Source organism: Triturus cristatus, chromosome 1_2 (genome assembly GCF_964204655.1).
Source record: "Triturus cristatus chromosome 1_2, aTriCri1.1, whole genome shotgun sequence".
Classification (NCBI taxonomy): Eukaryota; Metazoa; Chordata; class Amphibia; order Caudata; family Salamandridae; genus Triturus; species Triturus cristatus.
Genome location: NC_140580.1, coordinates 141213200 through 141234281, shown reverse-complemented (window position 1 = coordinate 141234281; position 21082 = coordinate 141213200). Strand labels below are relative to the sequence as shown.

Sequence of the window (21082 nt, the reverse complement as noted above, 5' to 3'; positions counted from 1 at the left end):
TAGACTCATCACGGGCTCCAAAAGAAACTGCCACATCTCCCCTGACCTTAGAGCCCTCAAATGGCTACCCTTCGAAGCCAGAGTTCAACTAAAATTCGCTTGTATGACGCACAAGTCCATACATGAGAACACTCCGAGCTACCTTGCACAGAAATTAGTACTTTCTTGTGGTAACAGATCCTCCAGAAGCGCCAGTAACCTTTTAATGAAACCTCAACGTTTTTCCAAGAAGAAAGCATACAACCGTTGTTCTCTGGGATTGCTCCAGGATTTGGAACTCACTACCTCTAGAAACCAGACTGAATCCCTCTAGTATATCGTTCAAAAAAGAAGTGAAATCTATTCTCTTATCCAAATTCACATGAACTATGTGTATAAGTTGTAATACTATTGCATTATCTACAATAATTCAGAAACAGTGGCTGGGTAAATGGCGACACTCCAATCTGGTTAACCGTTGTCCTTTCAACAATATAAATATTTCAGTTTTGGTGCTTCAGGAGGAGGGAGAGCCACCTAATCCCCCTCCGAATGGCAGACCGAAAGATCTCCTTCCTAATCAGACTGCAAAAGGTCTCCAAACACTCTACAATTCAATGACAAGTATGGCCCTGTATTAAATGCCCAATGTCTTTTATTCAGACAAATGTTCTTTAGTTCCTTAATATTTCATCTGCGCATATTCTTGGCCAACAGCAACTTCAAGCCAACAACGACTTCAAACCAACACGTGTTTCGTCCGTTAGATTACAACAGGACTTCATCAGGGCCTAAACGCCGAGAGTATCGCACGTGACGGGAGTCTACCTATCGGTACGCTATTTGAGTACATTTTGAGATTGCGGAGTCAGAATAATACTGCACATTATAAAGACAGAGATAGAAGATGGTTGAATAAATTGACCTAGATAGAAAGTATTTCTTGGGGATTCTATTAAGGATATTAAGATTGATAAAATTAAGCCCTGATGAAGTCCTGTTGTAATTTAACGGATGAAACACGTGTTGGCTTGAAGTGGTTGTTGGCTTGAAGTTGCTGTTGGCCAAGAATATGTGCAGATGAAATATTAAGTAACAAAATAACATTTGTCTGAATAAAAGACATTGGGCATTTAATATAAGACCATACTTGTCATTGAATTGTAGAGTGCTTGAAGCCCTTTTGCACTATTGTATGATATGCTCTGAACATAACTACTTCCTGTAATACGGGTTTTGTTTACTTTATCTGCTTGTAAAGCTCTCCGATACCCACAAGGGTCTTGTCGCGCTATATAAAACCTTCAAAATAAATTAAATCAATAAACTACAGACCTAGGCTCATATTTTACAAGTTCTTTGATAGGATATACATCTCTCAAGAAATATGGCCCAAAATAAATCCTCTAAATCAAATGTGTCTGGAATCTGGGCAATGTATGCTGGGTTTATGCATTTGGCATGGTCTTACCCAGGAACCTCAGATTTCTGGCGGGCCATTGCTGGGGAGCTAAATAAGATGCTATCGTATACGTGGCTGGTCACGCCATTGGTTATGTTGATTGGATGTTTGTTTTATGATGGGCGAGTACCACAAGGTGTCCTGGCACTAGGCAAGCTAACCTCGATATGTGGCTGAGGCTCTTAAACCAGTCAGATGACTTTCACCCCTGCTGCTATTGTCATTGAGAAGACGGGTGTCATTGAGGTGGTGGAAGGGACCAGGCCCTACATTGACATGCAGGGTATGAAATCCGCTTCTGAACTCTACGTTACTATCAGGCAAAAAATAGTTATGCGTATTGAGATTACAATATGTTTCCCTTCGACTGTCGACTTCGCTGGCTTAGGATTGCTTTATACTTATGTAGCCAGGAACGTTGATAATATGATCTTTCACTGGTGTGATAAGGGGGCCTTCTAATTGCTTGGCCAACCCTCTTGATGTGAATATATGAATGTAGTGTTTTGATATATTGTAATGAAGCATTAGGTGATAATGATCGTGTTTCTGTATGTTTTTCTGTTCACTTTAATTTATTAAAATAATTTTAAAAGAAATGGCTCGCAACAAAGTTGATTACATTTTTGTGTGTGGGATCATGGGTTGATGCATCCTGTGAGTCTGAAGTGTATCCTGAGACAATACAAGGGAGAGAGATTATCGCCTGTATACATATCTTAGCGTCTGTCATCATATACGGCGAAACACAAGGAGATGATGGACGGAGCGCTGAAACTTTTCAGGCACTCGCCCCCAGTCACAGATCTGGGTAGAATCCATCATCATTCTTTAGCTCACTTCACCACCTCAGTTCAGACCCACCTATATGCAAATCCGTCTTAACCCTGTGCCTCATGGGAACAGTCCAGCCCGAACTGCCAAGCCAGGTGTTCCCTGAACCAGAAACAAGCATCCTGGGACCGGTTTCAGTGTAACACTCCTCATCAGCCAGGCTATCTTGAATCCAGTGGCAAAGTGAGCATGGGACCCACGTCTGGGCATACCCTGCCAACTTGGGGTTAACAAAGCAAACACAAGGAGATGATAGACTGCGATCCTCTGGTGCTGGAAAATTCTTGTATGCCCAAAACTCCATGCTGTGGACCACTACAACAATTTCCATAGGATTTCTTTGTATATATATATACCTTTCCTCTCGTGCCGTTTATATTTATGGATTCTTTTCTCCCCAAAATGCGTGTCCCGTGAGACTTCTAGTTTTTTTTGTTTTTTACTAATCAGGGACAATATGCTTGTCGTCAGGGCTTTAAGAACACGATTTGAAAATTATCTTTTGGTATAATGTAAAATATTGTTTTTCAGCTTTTCTGCTCAAAAAGCCCAACACACTGAACACTGTGCCTTATGTAATTTGTCATGGTGGATCAAAACTCGGTTTGTCTCTGGTGTCTGGAATAGGTTGTCTTGTTTTGCTGATTGTGTGAAATTATGCCCCTGAGTCGATTGAGGCCGATTCCTTGGTGTGTGACTGTCCTGTAGACTGCTCAATCGCCTAAGAATTTATCATTAAATAAGCAGACTTTTGTTGTATGCGACGTTATAGTGGTGTCTCAGCTCTGCCACCTTCAGTATTGCAGTGGAATTGTCATTTTTGTCAAAGAAACCAGCGGTATTAAACATAACAAGCATTTGCAATGCAATAGGCCTCGCATTTACGTGAGTTTGAGCTATTGGCATTGTAAATGACAATGCCTTTTATTTTTGTTTTCGTTTTTTAAACATAAATAAAAGGCATTGTCATTTATAATGCCAATAACTTAAACTCACGTAAATGCGAGACCTATTGCATTGCAAATGCTTGTTTCTTGAAGGCTCCATGAACAGGTTGGTGAAGCTTTGGGGCACCTTGCAGCCAGTGCTCTCTAACATGGCATGGTAGCTGCTGTTGAGTCTAAAAATGTTCTGAGATAAAATAGTGTGCACTAGCAGCTGAATGTCTTCACCCACACATCCATCTCCAGGCCAAGTTAACAGAGAATGCAGGCTAAACAATCAAAATAAGTCTTGGAAACGTTTGGAGGGGGAAGTGCTGGGAACAGGTGCCCTCGGAACGCCTGTGCGCCTTGGTACGTCTGCTTCATGGCTGTTGTGAAGACTTTTCTTATCTGCTTGTTTATTTAATAAGCAGATAAGAAAATTCTTCACCAGGGCTGTGAAGCACAAAGAGAAAAAAAAAACGCTTGTCACCTGTTTTCATTCAACCACTTGTTAGAATTGGCTTATGTTGTGATTAATGTTTTTAGGTCTCGCTGAGACAGCGAAAGCTGTCTCTTTGAGACATTTTGTAAGTGGGCTTTCAAAAGTGCTACCCACATGGTTTTGCTGGCCTAGGGCTTGAGTGCACGATGGCGTGCACGTGCACAGCTGCTCCTTGCATTCCCCCCTCCCTTCTCACCCAGCCCTTTGATGCTCTGCTCGATTACTTTCAATTTCGCCGCTTTGACCCTTGCATACCCCCCTCCCTTCTCACCCAGCCCTTTGATGCTCTGCTCGATTACTTTCACTTTCGCCGCTTTGACCCTTGCATTCCCCCCTCCCTTCTCACCCAGCCCTTTGATGCTCTGCTCGATTCCTTTTCACTGTCCTTAAATCCCTTTGTAAGTCCATCTTGTTTGGGTCACCTTTGCTTCATTAGACTCATCTTTCCCGACTAGGAACCGGTTATTTTTGTCCGCTCCCTTTAATTTACTTTAATAATAAACTCTCGCCTTAAGTGAAGCAATTGACTTTTAAATGTCGTCGTAATCTTACAGCCTTGTTCTCAAACAAGAAAACTCCTTCCTCTCCTTCCACACGTTTCCCATTCGGCCATCTTTTCCTCTGCAGTAGTTGATAACATTGTGGCCATGTTTTAACCAAAGCATCAGGTTTCTGCAATTTTGTAACGACGTGGTGATGCACATACTTTCTGTATGTTGTACATTCCGCTGCCCCTAATGTGTCCGAGGTTTGTGAGCTGTGATGCATGCTAGTGCGATCCCACGCCATGCGCCTCTTCAGCCCTCCTAAAATATACCATTCTCACTCTCCAGGTTAGAATTCGACACTTCAAAAACAAACGTGTAGCAACGATCTTCTATTAATAATGCTATAATGGCAGCGCTTCTATGCATTCCATCGTAAATGTTCTGTGGAAAGTATTTTTATTTTATCATTTTGCAGTGGTTCCGGTAGGTCGGCAGTCATTGATTCCTTGTTTGTGTACCCTTGACCAGGGGAGTTTCTTCAATTGGTGCAGCAGGTGCAGTGGCACCAGGGCCCACGAACGCTGATATGTGTATTTAATATAACTGTAGCATATTGAGGAGGTTGGGGGGTCATTTACTTACTTGCCCTGGGGTCCATGACACTGAATAGGCTGGTGTTTTGCCACGTAATTTCATTGGTCAGTGTTTAGCATTCGAGGTTGTACTCCTGAGTGACGTGACATAGAATGTAAGATTGATTGTGCCAGGGCATGAAAAGGAAATGCTGCTCAGGGCGCCAATTGTGTAAGGCGTCTAGACCTCACATATGCTCTTCCCTCTATGTTTTTCTCTCTGGTCTCACATGTGCTATTCCCTCTGTATTTTCACTCTGCCCTCACATGTGCTTCTCCCTCTCTATTTTTCTCTCTTTCCTCACACATGCTATTCCCTCTGTATTTGTCTCTCTTCCCTCACATGTACTCTTCCCTCTGCATTTTTTCTCTATGCTCTCACATGTGCTCTTCGCTCTGTAATTTTTTTCTCTGCCCTTGCATGTGTTCTTCTCTCTATATTTTTCTCTCTGCTCTCACATGCTCTCTTCCCTCTGTTTTTATTTCCGGTCTAACATGCGCCCTACCCTCTGTATTTTTTTCGCTTTGCTCTCACATGAGCTCTTCCCTCTCTATTTTTCTCTCCTCCCTCACATGGACTCTTCCCTCTCTATTTTTCTCTCTGCCCTCGCGTGCTTTTCCCTCTGTATTTTTCTCTCTGCCCTCACATACTCTTCCCTGTATGTTTTCCTCTTTGCCCCAAGTGCACTCTTCCCTCTGATCACATGCATACACGACTATGCACACATACAAACACACACATGCATTTACACACACATATGAACATATACAAACACACACAGACATGCATAAACATATGCATATACATGCACACCAACACACCAACCCCACATACACATATAAACAAGCACGCACACCAACATACTCAAACACATATACATACACACAAACATTCATACACAGACATAGGTATACACACAAACATATGTGTACACATCCATGAAGACAAATGAACACAATGACACACCCATACTTGCACACCAACACACACGTGCATACACAAACATATACACATACAAACACACACACATGCATACACACACAGATATATACATATAGACACACACACTATGCACATACACGCATCTCCCGTACTGTCTCAGGGGAAGAGTCGGTGTCAGCTGTCTCCAAGAGGGAGATCTCGCATTAGACAGTAAGACTCAGAGACATGTGGCGGTGGGGAGAGACAGACATGCCTCCCTTTAATTGTGTTGTTGCAAGATGGAGACTATCTTCTGCCACTGGTGCATTCAGATAAGCAGCAGGAAGTTCGTCGGACACATGCACTGGTTTCAATTTCGAGAAAGTGGGGTGAACGTTTCACAGATCGGGAGTGTGTGACAATACGTGTTTCTCCTTCACGGCAAGGCCAATCAGTAAGTTTTGTTTAACCGTGTGGTCATGAATCCTTTAATTTCATAAGTGAGCGGGTATGGATGTAAACAAAAATGTAACACTAATACCACATTTTCTGTCACTCTTGTGAACAGGTTTGCTGTGAATGTATGAATGAGAATGGCGTTTTAGAATACGTTGCATGGAAAAGGGTCAACATGGTGAATACGTGTTTTTTTTTTTTAAATCTTTTTTTTATTGCATGGTTAACGTCATGATATACCGGATTCGGATGCTTATTTACGAGTTTGGAAAATACTTTTGTATTTTTTAGATTCTTTTTGTCTCTGCCCTATGTCTTGGCTGCGTCCTTACTCTCTCCCATCTTCTCTCTCCACCTCTTTGCTACATGTTCTCTCATTATGTTTTAATTTTCCCCAACTCTCCTCTTTACTCTCTCTAATTCTTTTTTTGCTCCTTTTCTGTCTCTGTCCCTTCTCTCCTCTTTCTCTCCCCACCTGTCCCTTCTCTAACCCCACTCCTCTTCCTCTGCCCGCCCCCCCATCCCTCTCTCTCGCAGTACTGCAGCATAGGCAGCACCAGGTCTCTAATGCCTTCTCAGTGTTGCCCTGGGGGTGGAGGAGGTAAGTCAGCCCCCCAAGTGAATCCCATTATCAACAGATAGTGAACCTCTATTTACCAACAAGTACGGAGCGGTCTCGGGTGACTGCTGATGCGAACAGTGATCTGCTCTCGGGCCCCAGCAGGGCCTGTGGGGTGGGGGCGTTACCTTACACTAGGAAAGGAAGTAAAAGTGATATCCTCCCCTCCCCCCCCCACTCCACCACTGTCTTTCCCCACCCTCCACCTCTCTCTCTCCTCCACTTCTGATTCCCTTCCACCTCGGTCTCTCCTTACCCTCCACCTCGGTCTCTCCTTACCCTCCACCTCGGTCTCTCCTTACCCTCCACCTCGGTCTCTCCTTACCCTCCACCTCGATCTCTCCTCACCCTCCACCTCGGTCTCTCCTCACCCTCCACCTCGGTCTCTCCTCACCCTCCACCTCGGTCTCTCCTCACCCTCCACCTCCGTCTCTCCTCACCCTCCACCTCCGTCTCTCCTCACCCTCCGTCTCTCCTCACCCTCCAACTCTGTTTCTCCTCACCCTCCACCTCACCCTCCACGTGTCTCTCCTCACCCTCCACATGTCTCTCCTCACCCTCCATGTGTCTCTCCTCACCCTCCATGTGTCTCTCCTCACCCTCCACGTGTCTCTCCTCACCCTCCACGTGTCTCTCCTCACCCTCCACACGTGTCTCTCCTCACCCTCCGCGTCTCTCCTCACCCTCCACACGTGTCTCTCCTCTCCCTTCACACGTCTCTCCTCACCCTCCACACGTGTCTCCTCACCCTCCGTCTCACCCTCCACATGTGTCTCCTCACCCTCCACATGTGTCTCCTCTTCACCCTCCACATGTGTCTCCTCCTCACCCTCCACATGTGTCTCCTCCTCACCCTCCACATGTGTCTCCTCCTCACCCTCCACAGGTTTCTCCTCCTCACCCTCCACAGGTGTCTCTCCTCACCCTACACATGTCTCTCCTCACCCTACACATGTCTCTCCTCACCCTACACATGTCTCTCCTCACCCTACACATGTCTCTCCTCACCCGACACATGTTTCTCCTCACCCTCCACGTGTCTCTCCCCACCCTCCACGTGTCTGTCCTCACCCTCCACGTGTCTCTGCTGCACGCCACACACTGCTGCACGCCACACACTGCTGCACGCCTCACACTGCTGCACGCCTCACACTGCTGCACGCCACACACTGCTGCACGCCGCACACTGCTGCACGCCGCACACTGCTGCACGCCGCACACTGCTGCACGCCGCACACTGCTGCACGCCGCACACTGCTGCACGCCACACACTGCTACACGAAACATTGCTGCACGCCACACACTGCTGCACGCCACACACTGATGCAACCGGCACACTTCTGCACACCACACACTGCTGCACACTGCTGCATTACTCACTGCTGCATGGTGCATGACACTGCTGCACGCAGCACACTGCTGCACGCTGCACACTGCTGCACGCCGCTGCACGCCACAGTGCTGCATGCCTCACACTGCTGCATGCCTCACACTGCTGCACGCCGCACACTGCTGCACGCCGCACACTGCTGCACGCCGCACACTGCTGCACGCCGCACACTGCTTTTATGCGAGTTTATGCTACTGACATTGTAAATGACAATGCCTTTTATTTGTTTTAAAACCAAAACATAAATAAAAGGCATTGTAATTTTACAATGCCAATAGCTCAAACTCTTATAAATGCGAGACCTATTGCATTGCAAATGCTTGTTTTTCGTGCTTTGGGTTTGCTGGCTGTCACATGGGCTGAGTGGAAACAGATGTGCTTGTCACGTTGGGCGGCATCACAAAACTGCAAGGGCGTCAACAAAAGTGACAGCCAGCAAACCAAAAGCACAGAGAAAACATTAATCATGACCTAAGCCAATTGTAAACGGTCGAGACACAGGGGCGTGGATTAAAGCTCCCCTTCTAGTACTGTTTACTATAGCCCTCGCAGTGCGAGTAGCGCATGCGCGCTCCGACCCCAGGCGAGGCCTAAAAAGCTTCGTTATGAAGGAGGCCGCTAGTTACCGACACAATTGAGGCACTTGGCTTTCAGTGAACGGAACCAATATATGCCTGGGAGGATCCTTGAACTCTCAAAAAGGAGGACCCATAATAATATATTTGAATGGGCGAGTGATAGCGGTAGCTAACTGCAGCATTGATGAATTTATGGATTATGTGAAACGTTGATTTTTGCTCTGACTGAAATATTATTTTTAAATTTCTGAAGATCGGAATAAATCATTAATGTAGTAAGTTACTTGTGGAAACAGAGGCAAACTGGCAGGGATGACATAATCATGTTTTTAGATTTATATTAAACCCCAGCGATTGGGCTGTTTTCCAGATGAAGGATGCCACTACCGAAAACGCTGTCACCGAGGCGTGTCTGCTTTAAAGCTGGCAAATGCACCAGATATTGTTTAGTAGACCTAAGCTTATGTGGCTGTGTATGCCAACTAATCCCGTAGGTTAATGGTAACTCAAGTTGAAATGAAAAGCTTTATGAACAAGCCACCGTGCACTAAAAGTCAATTGTTATTTGATTGGTAAGCAGTGTAGTGACTAAGGCTCGGGAGGAATATTATCTAGATTGCCAAGGGCTAGTGGAAGCCTCACGATCTCATCATGTAAAATCTGGAACTTCTCCACGAGTTTGTTTGGAAACCGAGGTACATTACATTGCAAAAATGCACTCTAGATGAAACGAAGACGTTTACAATCGTACATTTATGAGGAAAACTGGAAAAAAGAGTTCTCATTCTGCACAGGTAGGTGGTGCTCTGCAAATCTATTGTAATTAAATTGATTTCACAGCTGTTTTCAGAGGCTTTATAGGAGAGTACGTACCTCCGAAGTATTGAGCCAGAACTCGTGTTGCCAATGTTGTGTTTGTCTGACAGACTGCAAAACCTTGTCTTTACATCCTTCTGATTTTATAAAGTTAGTGCACAATCAGGAACTTATAGCCAAATGCAATATACAAAATTGTCAGACCATTCTTAACTGTCTGGGTGTCGTCGGTATAGGATCCGCTGTTAAGGTAACCAGTTTGAAATTTGTGCCTTGGTTCTCACAGGTACTGTTGTGATTTTAATTTTCTCCAGATTACTCCGTGATTGTTATTATTCCTAATCACTGTGTCTGTATTAATTAGTCTTCTTGCGTGGAGATCTGTTAAACTGCCACATTCAGAAAATTGAGCTTTGTTGGTTTATTTCAAATTACATTTGTCTGCTCTTATTCTACAGTTACACAGTTATCCAGGTCAAGCAACAATTATCAAGGAGGCCAAGCTCCTGAGTAACTCTGAAAGTCTCTTTACTGTGAGCTGTGATCCGAAAATGTTTGCGCTGCCATCTCGCTCAACCACTTGTCATTATTGTGGGTTGCATGGTAAGTGTGTTGCAAACTTTGAGTTAGCCGCTAAGTTCTAATCAGTGCACAGTAGCCCCTAATAATCCCCAAAGTGTACATTTTGTTTTCAACTACATTTAAGTTGTGTGACAATAGTTCCTATGGATTACTGTAATATGTTTGACAGTTACACGGTTGGAACAATATGCATTCCAATTAATTCTTCAAGTCCACAGATGTGTCCAGCGGGAACTGAGCACAGGGTATGGCCCTACAGCCAAGCCTTCTTCCTAGTTGCAATATTCCCACTACTGACCAAACAAAGGCTTTGACTCAACTCAGTATCTACATTTGGTGCAAACCTTCCGGATATTCCCCTGCCTCTAGCACCAACTGTTTTGTCTCGCAGGATACACTATTTCCCTGTACTATGCCTATAGCACTCAGTAGGCACTGCCTTTGCCCTGGAAGCAGTCTCCTCTCGTGATGCCTATTGGGCATGGTGTCTGCACACCAGGGCATATGCCTGTTCCATGTGCACCTAATGACTGCTTGGCACAGGACTCGGCCTATGGCCGCTGATGGTGCCTCATTCCTTTAACTCTTTTGCTTACTTGTCCAACAGCTGTGTCCAGTCGAAATTAGCTGCATGTTATTCATTTGGAGCACTACTTCGGGTTGTTCACCTGCTCTCAGTAGCCAACTGGACCTGATTCTTTAGCAGCATTTCTTATGTTTTTTCTTAATGAATGATTTCCTTCAGGAATTTAAATATAAACTGTTATTTTTTAAACTTCCTATAAATTTCTCCTTCCTTGGCCAGTCTGCATGTGACGTTGTCTAGCTCAAACTTAATTGAAAACCTTTTGTATTTGTAATGTTTTGTGCAGCTATGTCTGAGTTTCATAAGGACGAGCCTTTCCTGCTGCTTCGTCACAGTGGCAGTATGTACTTTGTGCGGTACATTCTGGAAGGAAGACAGGATTTGGACTGTGGTTAGGATTATCGGTTAGATGAGATTATTGGTATCTCACCCTAATTTAAGTTTGAATACATTTTTGTTCTATCACGTTAAGAATAAAAACAATGAAACAGTGAAAACTTTATCAGTTACACATCCGCCAAAATCACTCCCTGCATCCCAGAGTCTCTTCTCATCCATCCAGTTAATTAATCTCACAAATTACAAGTAGAAAAATTCATTACAACTTCAGAGAGAATCTGCATATTATTGTCTAGTTTCAAGCGTCCTTCCTGGTTATATATTATAGTAGCAAGTCTCCAAAAATATAGACAGTATTAAAAGCCCCTCCGCCCATTGTTCCCTAAATTCTTTTTGCTTCTCCAGGGCAGTTTTGTAAAATGTTTTCACTGCCAGGATCCACCAATTTGATAGCAAACTCTTAGCGCCAAGCATCTTGGAAACGGAGTCTCCCACCTGGCTGTAATTTATTTAGTGACTTGTATAGCCTAGAGGTTGCTCTCCTCTCACTGTTTTGGTAGATGTGATATTTTTCAAATGGGTTTGGGTTTTTCATTGTTGCCTTTTTTTATATGTGTGTCAAGGACTCGGTGACAAATCTGAAAATACTGAAAGCTATCAGTTTCTTAGAGCCCATATTCATCTTTAAGTTAGTAAAAGGGCTCTATTTGCCTCCTTTCAATCTAATCCTTTAGCTTCCTTACCCCTCCTTCCCACCAGAGTAGTGTTTTTTTCCGTTTCGCTCCGGGGAAAATTTATGTTGCCCCATAGGGGTGTAAACAGGGAGGGAAAAGCGGAAAGGCCTCTCCGTATACCTATTCTAGCCTAGACCATCAAGGTCGATGCGGTAATCAGGGTGATAGCTAGGCCAGCCTTTCTGTCAGGCTTAGGTGTTCATGGGACCTTGTAAAGATTGCCTGCGCTTACTTAGGGTGTGGCCAATAATGCATCAGCCTTTTTCTGCATCCCTCTTAGTCCAATCGGGGAAAAAGCGGAGTTGTGCGGTGTAGAGATAGCTATAGAGATTAGATACTTCTATGCCTCCTTGCTTGTTGCCTTGCAGGCATTGCTGTCATCGAAGCCCCTCTTTTTGTTTTGCCATACAAAATTCATACAGATAAGCTGAAGGTCTTCGAGGGAAAAAACAAATCTTTAAAATTTGGAGGAGGTAAGATTTTTAGAAGGTATATAATACCGTAGGGAGCAGTGACATTTTAAGGGCTGCTACATGCCCAGCCAAGTGAAAGTTTTGTTTGTCCAGCTATATTGTTCTGTCTGTATAGTGGACCTTAATTTACTTAAATTAGCTTCTTTAGTGATTACTGTGATTTTGCATATTTCTAGACCTAGGTATTGGAGAGTTGAATTCGACCACTGTAAAGGTGCAATCTTTTGGAATACCGACTTCAGTACGGGGAGAGAGTAATCTTAAAGGCCCTGATATTTAGACCAGCTTATCTTAAATTGCAACGCTCTTTAGTACTCTTTAAGTTCTTCTATGAGGCGTGGTAGCGATTTTTTGGGATCTGCCAAAGAAACCAATAGGTTGTCTGCTAACGTTGTTACTTTGAACTTGTTGCTAGCAGGATGGATTAGCTGGGTGTTGTGGATTCTGTGGGCTAGGGTTTCCAAAGTGATAGCAAAAAGGAGGGGCAGCCCTCCCTTGTCCCTCCCTCTATTGAGTCCATTGTGACATTCGCCCATTTAATTAATCATTTGTCTTTGGGCTATGAGCCAATATCTAAAGGTCTCCCCAAGGTCATTTTGCCATGGGATAACATCAATGGAGCCCCAATCTACTCCGACAAATGCTTTCTCAGCATCCAGGAAGACCATGGTACCACTTCTTCCCCCTTTGCCACTGATGTCAGCAAGGTGGAAGGCTTTTTTGTTGTCACTCATTTGCCTTCCAGCGACAAAACCAGATAAGTCAGTGTGTATAAATTCCTTAATGAGATACTGAAGGGGCGAGGGGTTATAGTAGTTTTAGTGAGGAGTCTAACATCAGTGTTTTGTTTTATGTTTGAATCTGTTTTATTGGTTTTGGATTAACAACATGGACATATACAGTGTGAATAACAATGTGTAGCAGCTATTAAAGGTTGGATACAGTGGTAAGCGGCACAACTTGGTATAACTACAGCCTAGATATGTATACCCTTCCAATAACAGTGGCCTGGTGCATATATCCGGCTTAAATACTTATAGCTTAGCTTCAGGTACTGTCAGTAGTCGCTTAGCAACCAAGTACACCTTGGTAGTGATTTCAGTGAGTGTCCATTATGTTGTGGACTGCAAACTGGGGAGGCAGGTATTAAAGAACAGGGGCAAAGTAAAAAATAACAGGAGGTTGTGCGTCAAATTGGAGCTCGCCCTGGGAGTCTAACATCAGTGTTAAGGAAAAAAATAGCCTATAGGTGGTGTAGTTGTTGGTAGGCTTGCCTGGCTTTAGAATCAGGGAAATATTTGATTCTCACATTGTCCTTATCACTTTTTTTCTCCTTAATAATTTTGTGGAAACCTGTTGTTAGAATGGGAAGCAGTTGAGGACCAAATGGTATGTAACAAAGATCTGTAAACCTGTCCAGCCCCACAGCTCTAGATGAGTGTAGCTTCAATATTGCTGTAAGGATCTCAGCTTTGGAGATGGGTTGATCCAGTTTCTCTTGTTCTTCCACTGAAATCGTGGTGAGCACAGCACGCTCTGTGTAATGTTTACAGGGTACTGGGCTTGTGGGATTTCTCTTGCAACGATCCCTATAAAAATCCAGAAATTAATCTGTTTACCTACCTCTTCTGAATGCATTATCCCATTCCTGTCTGTAACTTCTATTAACAAACTTTTGGCCTGTTGCATCTGTAGGAGATTAGCCAAGATTTTGCACAGTTTGTTCCTGAATTCATAGTAGCGGAAGTCCAATTTTGTCTGTTCGTAGTTACCCCTATCTCTTTCTGGTAAATGGATCTGCCCTACAGCGTTGTTACTCATTTCATAGCTTCTATGATTCTTTAGTTTGTGGGTTTCTCTTAATTCTGACCTTAATTAGAGAGAGTGCTTTGTTAATTTTTGAACCTAGTGTCGTCATTATGTACTATCCTCTAATTACTGCCTTCAGTGCTTCCCAAAGTATGGTGCTAACTTCCCTACTATCATTGTGTTATGTATTCCTTAATACTTTTAATGTTATTGGAAACCAAAGACTCTCGTACTAGAGCTTCACTAAGGTGCCAGGAGCCTCTCTTCCTGTCTGAGGTTGAGGAAAAATCAAGGGTGCAGGACCGTAATAGGAAATGGTCAGGTGTCCTTGAAACACCTCCTGGACTTCTGACCACAACCTTTTGTCTAGGAGGATATGGTCTAATTATGGGTAGCTTTTGTGGGCAGCCTTGAAAATGAAATAGCCCCTAACTAGTGGGTGTCTTTAACACTATCCATCGATCAAGCCAAAATCTTCCAGGTGGAGTTTCTCTTGCTCAAAGAGTACCACCAGTCCCCCATGTGCACATTGCGTTTTGTCTAGCTCTTTGTCCATAAGCAAAGTTAGGTCCCTCAGACCCTATCCAGTATAATGAGGTCCTTGGCCCACTCTCACAGATGTCCTCAACCTTGGAGCAAGAAATGCTTTTGGCCCATATTTGGGCAATAACTTGTGATGAATGTTAGGTGTTTGCCCCTGAGCCAGCCCCTTGGTGTCAGTCACCTGCCTTCTTTATCTTTCCAATATTCTTTAATTTGAAATACACAGCCCCTTCTCAGTAGGTTACCCACCCCCAGCTGTCCTTCTTCCAGGGGAGGAAATAACTGAAAGGATGAGGTGTTAGATCGAAGGCAGGAGTGGTAGGGGTAATCAAGTCTCTTAAGAGTTCCACATTTGTGTTCAGGAGCGTGAGCACATGAAGGAGGGTTTTCCTTTTTTCGGCCCTAGCGGTATTTGTAGTGACTAAGGTGGTATACTGATGGTCGAGGTGGTCTCTCGAGAGATATTACATAGCAGGTGTGTTTGGATGAGGATTATGGGTGGGAATGTAAAATGTGTCCCCAATAACCGGGTCCCTGTGAACAACACAAACAATGTAAACCTCTGCATCATAACCTAGGAGTAACAAAGTCCATGATCCTATCTCTTTGAATCAGAATGTGCACATTATTGGTGTGAATCATGGTTCTGGCATTAGTGTTGAAATATATTGTGAGAAAAAGTAAGGGGGGAATGCTACTGTTCAACCAGCAGCTGGCCCTCCCACACAAGAAGAACGTCTGCAGTGAGTAACGTCAAGCAAATCTTGTAGAGCCTGCACAAATCCCACCCCCCCGGCCCACCAAAATATTCCATAGCATCAGGCAAGTCGGGGAGGCAAGTCGGGGAGCCATCTCGGTTTTGTCATAGTCATGCTTAGCATCTGATCATTGGGCAGATCCCAAAGATGGATTTTTGAAGACTAGCAATCGCAGCCATGCGACCTTCATTCCCTCACTTTTTGAATTGTCACACCTGCTTAAATTACTGTTACGAGGCTAGACTATAACAATATGTAGTTTCTCAGTTGGATAGTTTGCGTGGCCCCAGGGAAGGAGCAGCCAGACGCTCTTCCATCTCTGGATGGCCCCAGGGTATGCAGGCGAGTTGCAAGTTTAGCCGTTGGGGTGTATTTTTGCTAGGAGTAATTGGTTGTGGCTCTCTTGTATGTGACCTCTCACAAATCGGCAACATCTGTTGTCTGTCCTGAAGTTTGCTCTTCTCTTAGGAGGATTTACTTATCTTAAGTGGGAAGGTTCACTCAGTGGCCCTCTTAGGGCGCCAACCATACCACTACACCGAGGGGGAAGGGCCTCAAGCGTAACTGTTAGAGGGCTGTCTTTGTGCTGATAACTTTAAAGCTTAACCAAGGGAGTGCCCCGTTCATCGTCCTCTCTGAGGGCAGGTTCCCTCAGTCAAGCCCCAGTCCTCAAGTGATGGGCGCAGGGGTGCGCAGAGACTCGCCCCATTCGCAGCTCCATCTAAGATGGTGTCCGCGACTTAGGCAGGTCACTAGATTCTGCCTGGACCTCAAGATTCACCCTCACGATTCAGGGCCCCAGTGATTCCCTGAATTTGCGGGTGACCATGCAGCAGATGGAGCCCCACACTGCACTACAGGGATGATCCGCCAGTGAGCCGCTGCCAGACAGTGAGGAGTGGTTGGGGCCCAGGCAAAGATGTGCGGTCCGGCGAGGGCAGAGGTCATTAGACTACCGAAGTGAGCCTTGGGCATCCCGCTTCATCCGGCAACCGTGCAGGGTCATTGTTCAGCGAATAAAGTGCATGGGGAGCTAGAACCTTAAGGGAGCAGTTTATGGCCATAGCAACCATCACAAATGCTTGCAGAGTTAATTAGGTCTTAGGCCGAGCTTACATTTTGTGTGGTTTCTCTAGATCTGCATTTAAAACTGTAGCAACATTGGAAAAATACAAAGGCAATTATCAGTGCATTAAAATATAAAGCAATCATATACATTAAAAAGCAATTACACAGCAAGCAACTAGGGCCATAATAACTTCATTAAAGGACTACGAGGTAAGTTAGTCCTGGAGATTTCTCGCACACAATGACACAGATAGCAGTTTATCTTGGGTTGAGACGACAATTTTAGGCCATTAAAATGCACAAGTGAGGTCTGACAAGAATCATCAATTTAAGAGGTGTTTTGTCCTCTGTTTTCTAGCTGGCAGCCAAAAAGGCAGAAAGAAAAGGAAAGGGGCCACCCTATCGAAATTAAAATTACCTCTGTGATTTGGCTTTAATACTCCAGCGTAACTATTTGTTAATGGCGCAGACAATTAGTTATTTTGTTTCAGCACACAGCAAACAAAGTGCCACAGAGCACTGCCTGCTTCCAAGCTGTCTGCAGATAGGTAGGATCCAGCGCTTCCTCGGGCGCTTGTATCCTAGGCAAAAGAAAAATGTGGAATAGTTTCTTGTGCTTGCAGATAGACTGGACATGCATTACTCATGTCTGCATTGTATTTCCATTTTGAGCAGAAGCCATTGAGTGGAAGAATTCCATGCCAAAACATAATGTACAATTGACTAGCAGCTGGAATCAAAATGTAATCAAGAAAGTATTCAAACTTACTATGGTTTTTAATATCTAGAGAGTCTGAGGTTAGGGATCCTTGCTGCTAATTACAAACCTCCAGCCCCCACATATGGGCCCAAAAAGCATCCTTGACACTATCCCTGGTCAGGAGTATTGAATGCCCATTTCCCCCCCAATAATCGTCAAGACCTAGTTGGAGCAATAGTGCTAATGCGTTTCCTGAAATCTGCTTGTAGGTGCGATGGAGAATTATGCTCTTCTAGTTACGAATAATTTATTCAAAATCTGCCTACAAAATACCTTCTGGCAGGCATCCATCTAGCTTATGAGTCTGTGATTGTTAGACATCTGGCCTCCTGCATAGTTCCTTGAGGTCGTGGGGAGTGCTGAGGGCTTGCCTTGTAGTGGAACACACTTTTTAGCAGGTCCCTTGCCGCTCTCAGGGAGGTGGAGTTTGTGAACACTCCCTCACTTTAAATATCCTGTTTCACCGAGAAGCCGGTGCTTGGCTTTCGGTTTCCTGCAACCTGACTCCACGCCCCTTCCTCCTGTATCCTGAACCTTGCTCCCTCTCCCTGTAATTGGGCCCTGAATCGCTGGCTACCGCTTCCGTAACGTCGTGTGTTGCCTTCCCTACTTGTTGGCCGTGTTTAATGGCTGACCACACTCCCTTTGTCTTGAACTACAGCTGACGTTTCCCACGCCTAGGCTGATTATCGATTTTTCCACGGAGCTTTATACATTCTGAAACGCGGCCGCGCCCTGTGCTCTGAAAATGCGGCCGCTTCAAAGTCTTCATTTGTTACGTCTGATACCTTGTATCCAGCTTCCCGGCAGTGCTATTAGTACGGTAATTCGTACACGCAGCCGCGTCCTGTCTTATTATGAAAATACGGCCGCGTTAACTCTTCGTTGTTGTAATGGCGGATATTTTGTATCCAGTTTCCTGGTAGTGTTGAGTTCCTCTGTAATTTATTATACGCGCGGTGCACTTTTTTTGCTTCTTATTTGTGCTTGGCATACTGTGTGGTTTATGGCTCTCACGGAAAGATTGTGGGTTAATTGAGTACTCTAAGGCCTGTAAAGTTACTTTGCTTGTAGAACGCTTGCCTGCCCTGTTCCTTTCCCCCTTGTGTCTTAGGGTAAGGCCCTTCCCGTGAAGCTCTGTGTAGAAGTTTTAACAGAGCGTTATTGCATTCTTTTGATCACTGTCCCAGGCTGCGATACTTTGTCTGCCTGCCCTGGCCTCACACCCTTGATGTTCTATCTGCACTGCTGAATCATGGAAGCTTTCCTTTGACATCAGGACATGTCCAGCCGTTAAGGGACAGTGTGTCTTCTGTAACGCCAGCACTGAGTCTTCTCCTGATCTCTATTGGTATAAGGAAGGGGAGGAAGTTTCTTAATATTCTTTTCCTTATTTCCTCTGCAGGTTGTCCTCTGCTCTGGTCATTCCGAGGAAATCAGCTGGGGGATTTGAAGTATAGTTGTCCAAACTTCTGATCCCCACATCTCCAAGAGTCAATCTGAGGGGTGAAAGTATTTTGAAATCTTTTCGCCCCTGGGCTGGCTTTGGGAGTGTGGGGATATCCTTGTCGCTCCTGTGGATTGAGCTTGGAGATCTATCACAGGTTAGTGGTATCGGCAACAGTGATATAGTGATGTGACCTTTGGGCCCTTTTTAGGTTTCGCTTCCTCTGTGCTTGCGAAATCTATTGTATTTAATGTCAATCTTAAAAGGAGCTTTCAACCCGCCCTTCCTTTTCATTAGTTTAAATGCTTGCCACTTACTTTTCCTCGATTTCTAATGGTAGCAGCATACTATTTCATGTTAGTCTTGATGTGCTCTTTCTTATCAGTATCCCATGGACCAAGTACTCCTTTTCATCTGCGTTTGTGAAACTTCTTTTAAAAAAATTTTTTTTAATGTTTTGCCTTCACAGTGCTTGCGTTGTGCTCGTTTTTTAATTTCATTGTTGTAGCATTCTTTTGTAATAGTCAGTCTCGCTCCTCACAGCATTTTGTTTTCTTAATCATCTGTTTAATTTTCTTTATTTGTATGACCTCTTTCCTTTCCAGCATTAAATTGTCCGTCTCCGAATTAAAATACCCTAATGCACGAGGCTGAAGTTAATTTGGTTACGCTATTTACAAGCCTCTCGCTGCTAAATGACGTGTGAAAAGGAGTTGAGAAATACTGTTTGCCCGAGACATTTTTCAGTGCGTAGACCTATTCTATGCATGAGCACCTGAGCAAATAGGACATAAAAATACGGGGAGCTCCAACTGAGGGAACATCTTATGTACAAACGCCCTCCAAGCTGCCTTATACAATCCTCAGTTATTCATTCCAGACCAAGTCTGCTTTTAAACACGTCATTCTAGTGCTTTTAAAAACGTATGTATGAACAAAGAAAGCCTAGACTGTTTGAATCCCATTAAGATGGCCTACATTGTAGACATAATACAATGAAACACATGCAGTATCTTCTGGGAGTCCTTTTGGTGTTTTAGTTCAGGTGTTGGTTACCTTGGCTCTAGTTCGACGATGGCCTATTTAAAGATTTAACATAGCATCTGGCACGCCATTGCGCTCCAAACACCAGTTGCACAGCTGATGCAGACATTATTCAATAAGCTCCATCATGATTTAATGAATGCATTTTAATCCGTTTTGAACCACGTTTTATATCCTAAATTTCTCATTTTTTTTCTCCATGTTTTCCTTCACATAATAGGCTGCTTGTTTCCCAGTCTTCTTAAATGCTGTAAATATGCCTCCCCGGGCCTTTTTTGTATAGCACATGGGTAAACATTATTCATCCTGGGCAGCTGTATTCGCTTTGACCCCGTGCATTTCGGGCTGAACAGTCCTTAGTCAGGGGTAGCTATGAATCCAAATTAAAAACCGCAATTAATTTTTAGCAACATTAGACTTGAAGCATAAGCTATGATATCTTAACACATGATACCAACAATAATCCATGGGTAATTGATATTAAAACATAATACCCGTTCTAAATGCAAACCCAACGTCTATCTTAAAAGTGAAACAAATGTTCCGCTATTATTCGCTTGTGCTGTTGGGGCAGGACACCACACCCGTGTGCACACAAATATTTGTTGCCTTTGAGCACTTTTAAAAACGAACTGTTGAACATTAGGTGTGCATTCTGTCACATCAAATGCATACTGTTTGAAGATATGCCATGCAAGAGCAGGAAAACAGTTTTGGCGTAGCTCTGTGGGGTGCAGCCCCCACGAGATGCATGTGAGTGGTGTGGTTGAATTTTCCGCCTCCCCTGATCGTGCATGGATTTTCGTGCATCCTAGCAGCTGTTTATATATATTGTAGAGCATGCAACAACATGGTGTGCAAGTGAAGTCCTCTGTGTCCCTTCCAGAAACCTGAATTGGTTACCCATTCTCCAATTTCCATTACTGCCGTTTGACACCTCACACATACACTAATTGCACACCTAGTTTGTACATTTATAAAAATGAAATAGTGGTTTGGCCCCCATCTTTCATCCATTAAGTGCTTCTCTGTGGTGCTACTGAGGTGATGAGAATGTGACTAGGCGTGCTGACTCGCTGTGCCTTTCCCATTCATCACAGTGCCGACGGCCTTTTATTTACACAGCTGTGAATAATGATGGAGTGAATGTAGTCTTCAGCTTTATTTCTCTGCCGTGCTGCAGAAGGGATTTCTCTGAATTGTAAGTACATACTTATCCAATAATCTTTCTACTTGACCACCAGTTATGCTCAAGGGATATATTTGCTCCTGTGGGTGTTGTCTTTGCATACAACCATGTCCCACCAAAATTGATTCAGGAATTAAAGAAAGGGG

At 44.1% G+C, this 21082-nt stretch overlaps 1 protein-coding gene across 2 annotated transcripts in view; it reads left to right on the top strand.

Moving 5' to 3' along the window:
* The window catches only part of TDRD1 (tudor domain containing 1), a 1654170-nt gene that overhangs the window by 258676 nt on the left and 1374412 nt on the right, over window positions 1-21082 (top strand). For both annotated transcript variants that reach the window (XM_085603291.1, XM_085603292.1), the window contains one exon: window positions 10063-10207. In XM_085603291.1, coding sequence (XP_085459417.1) covers window positions 10063-10207 — 145 coding nt within the window. The remainder of the gene's footprint in view (window positions 1-10062; window positions 10208-21082) is intronic.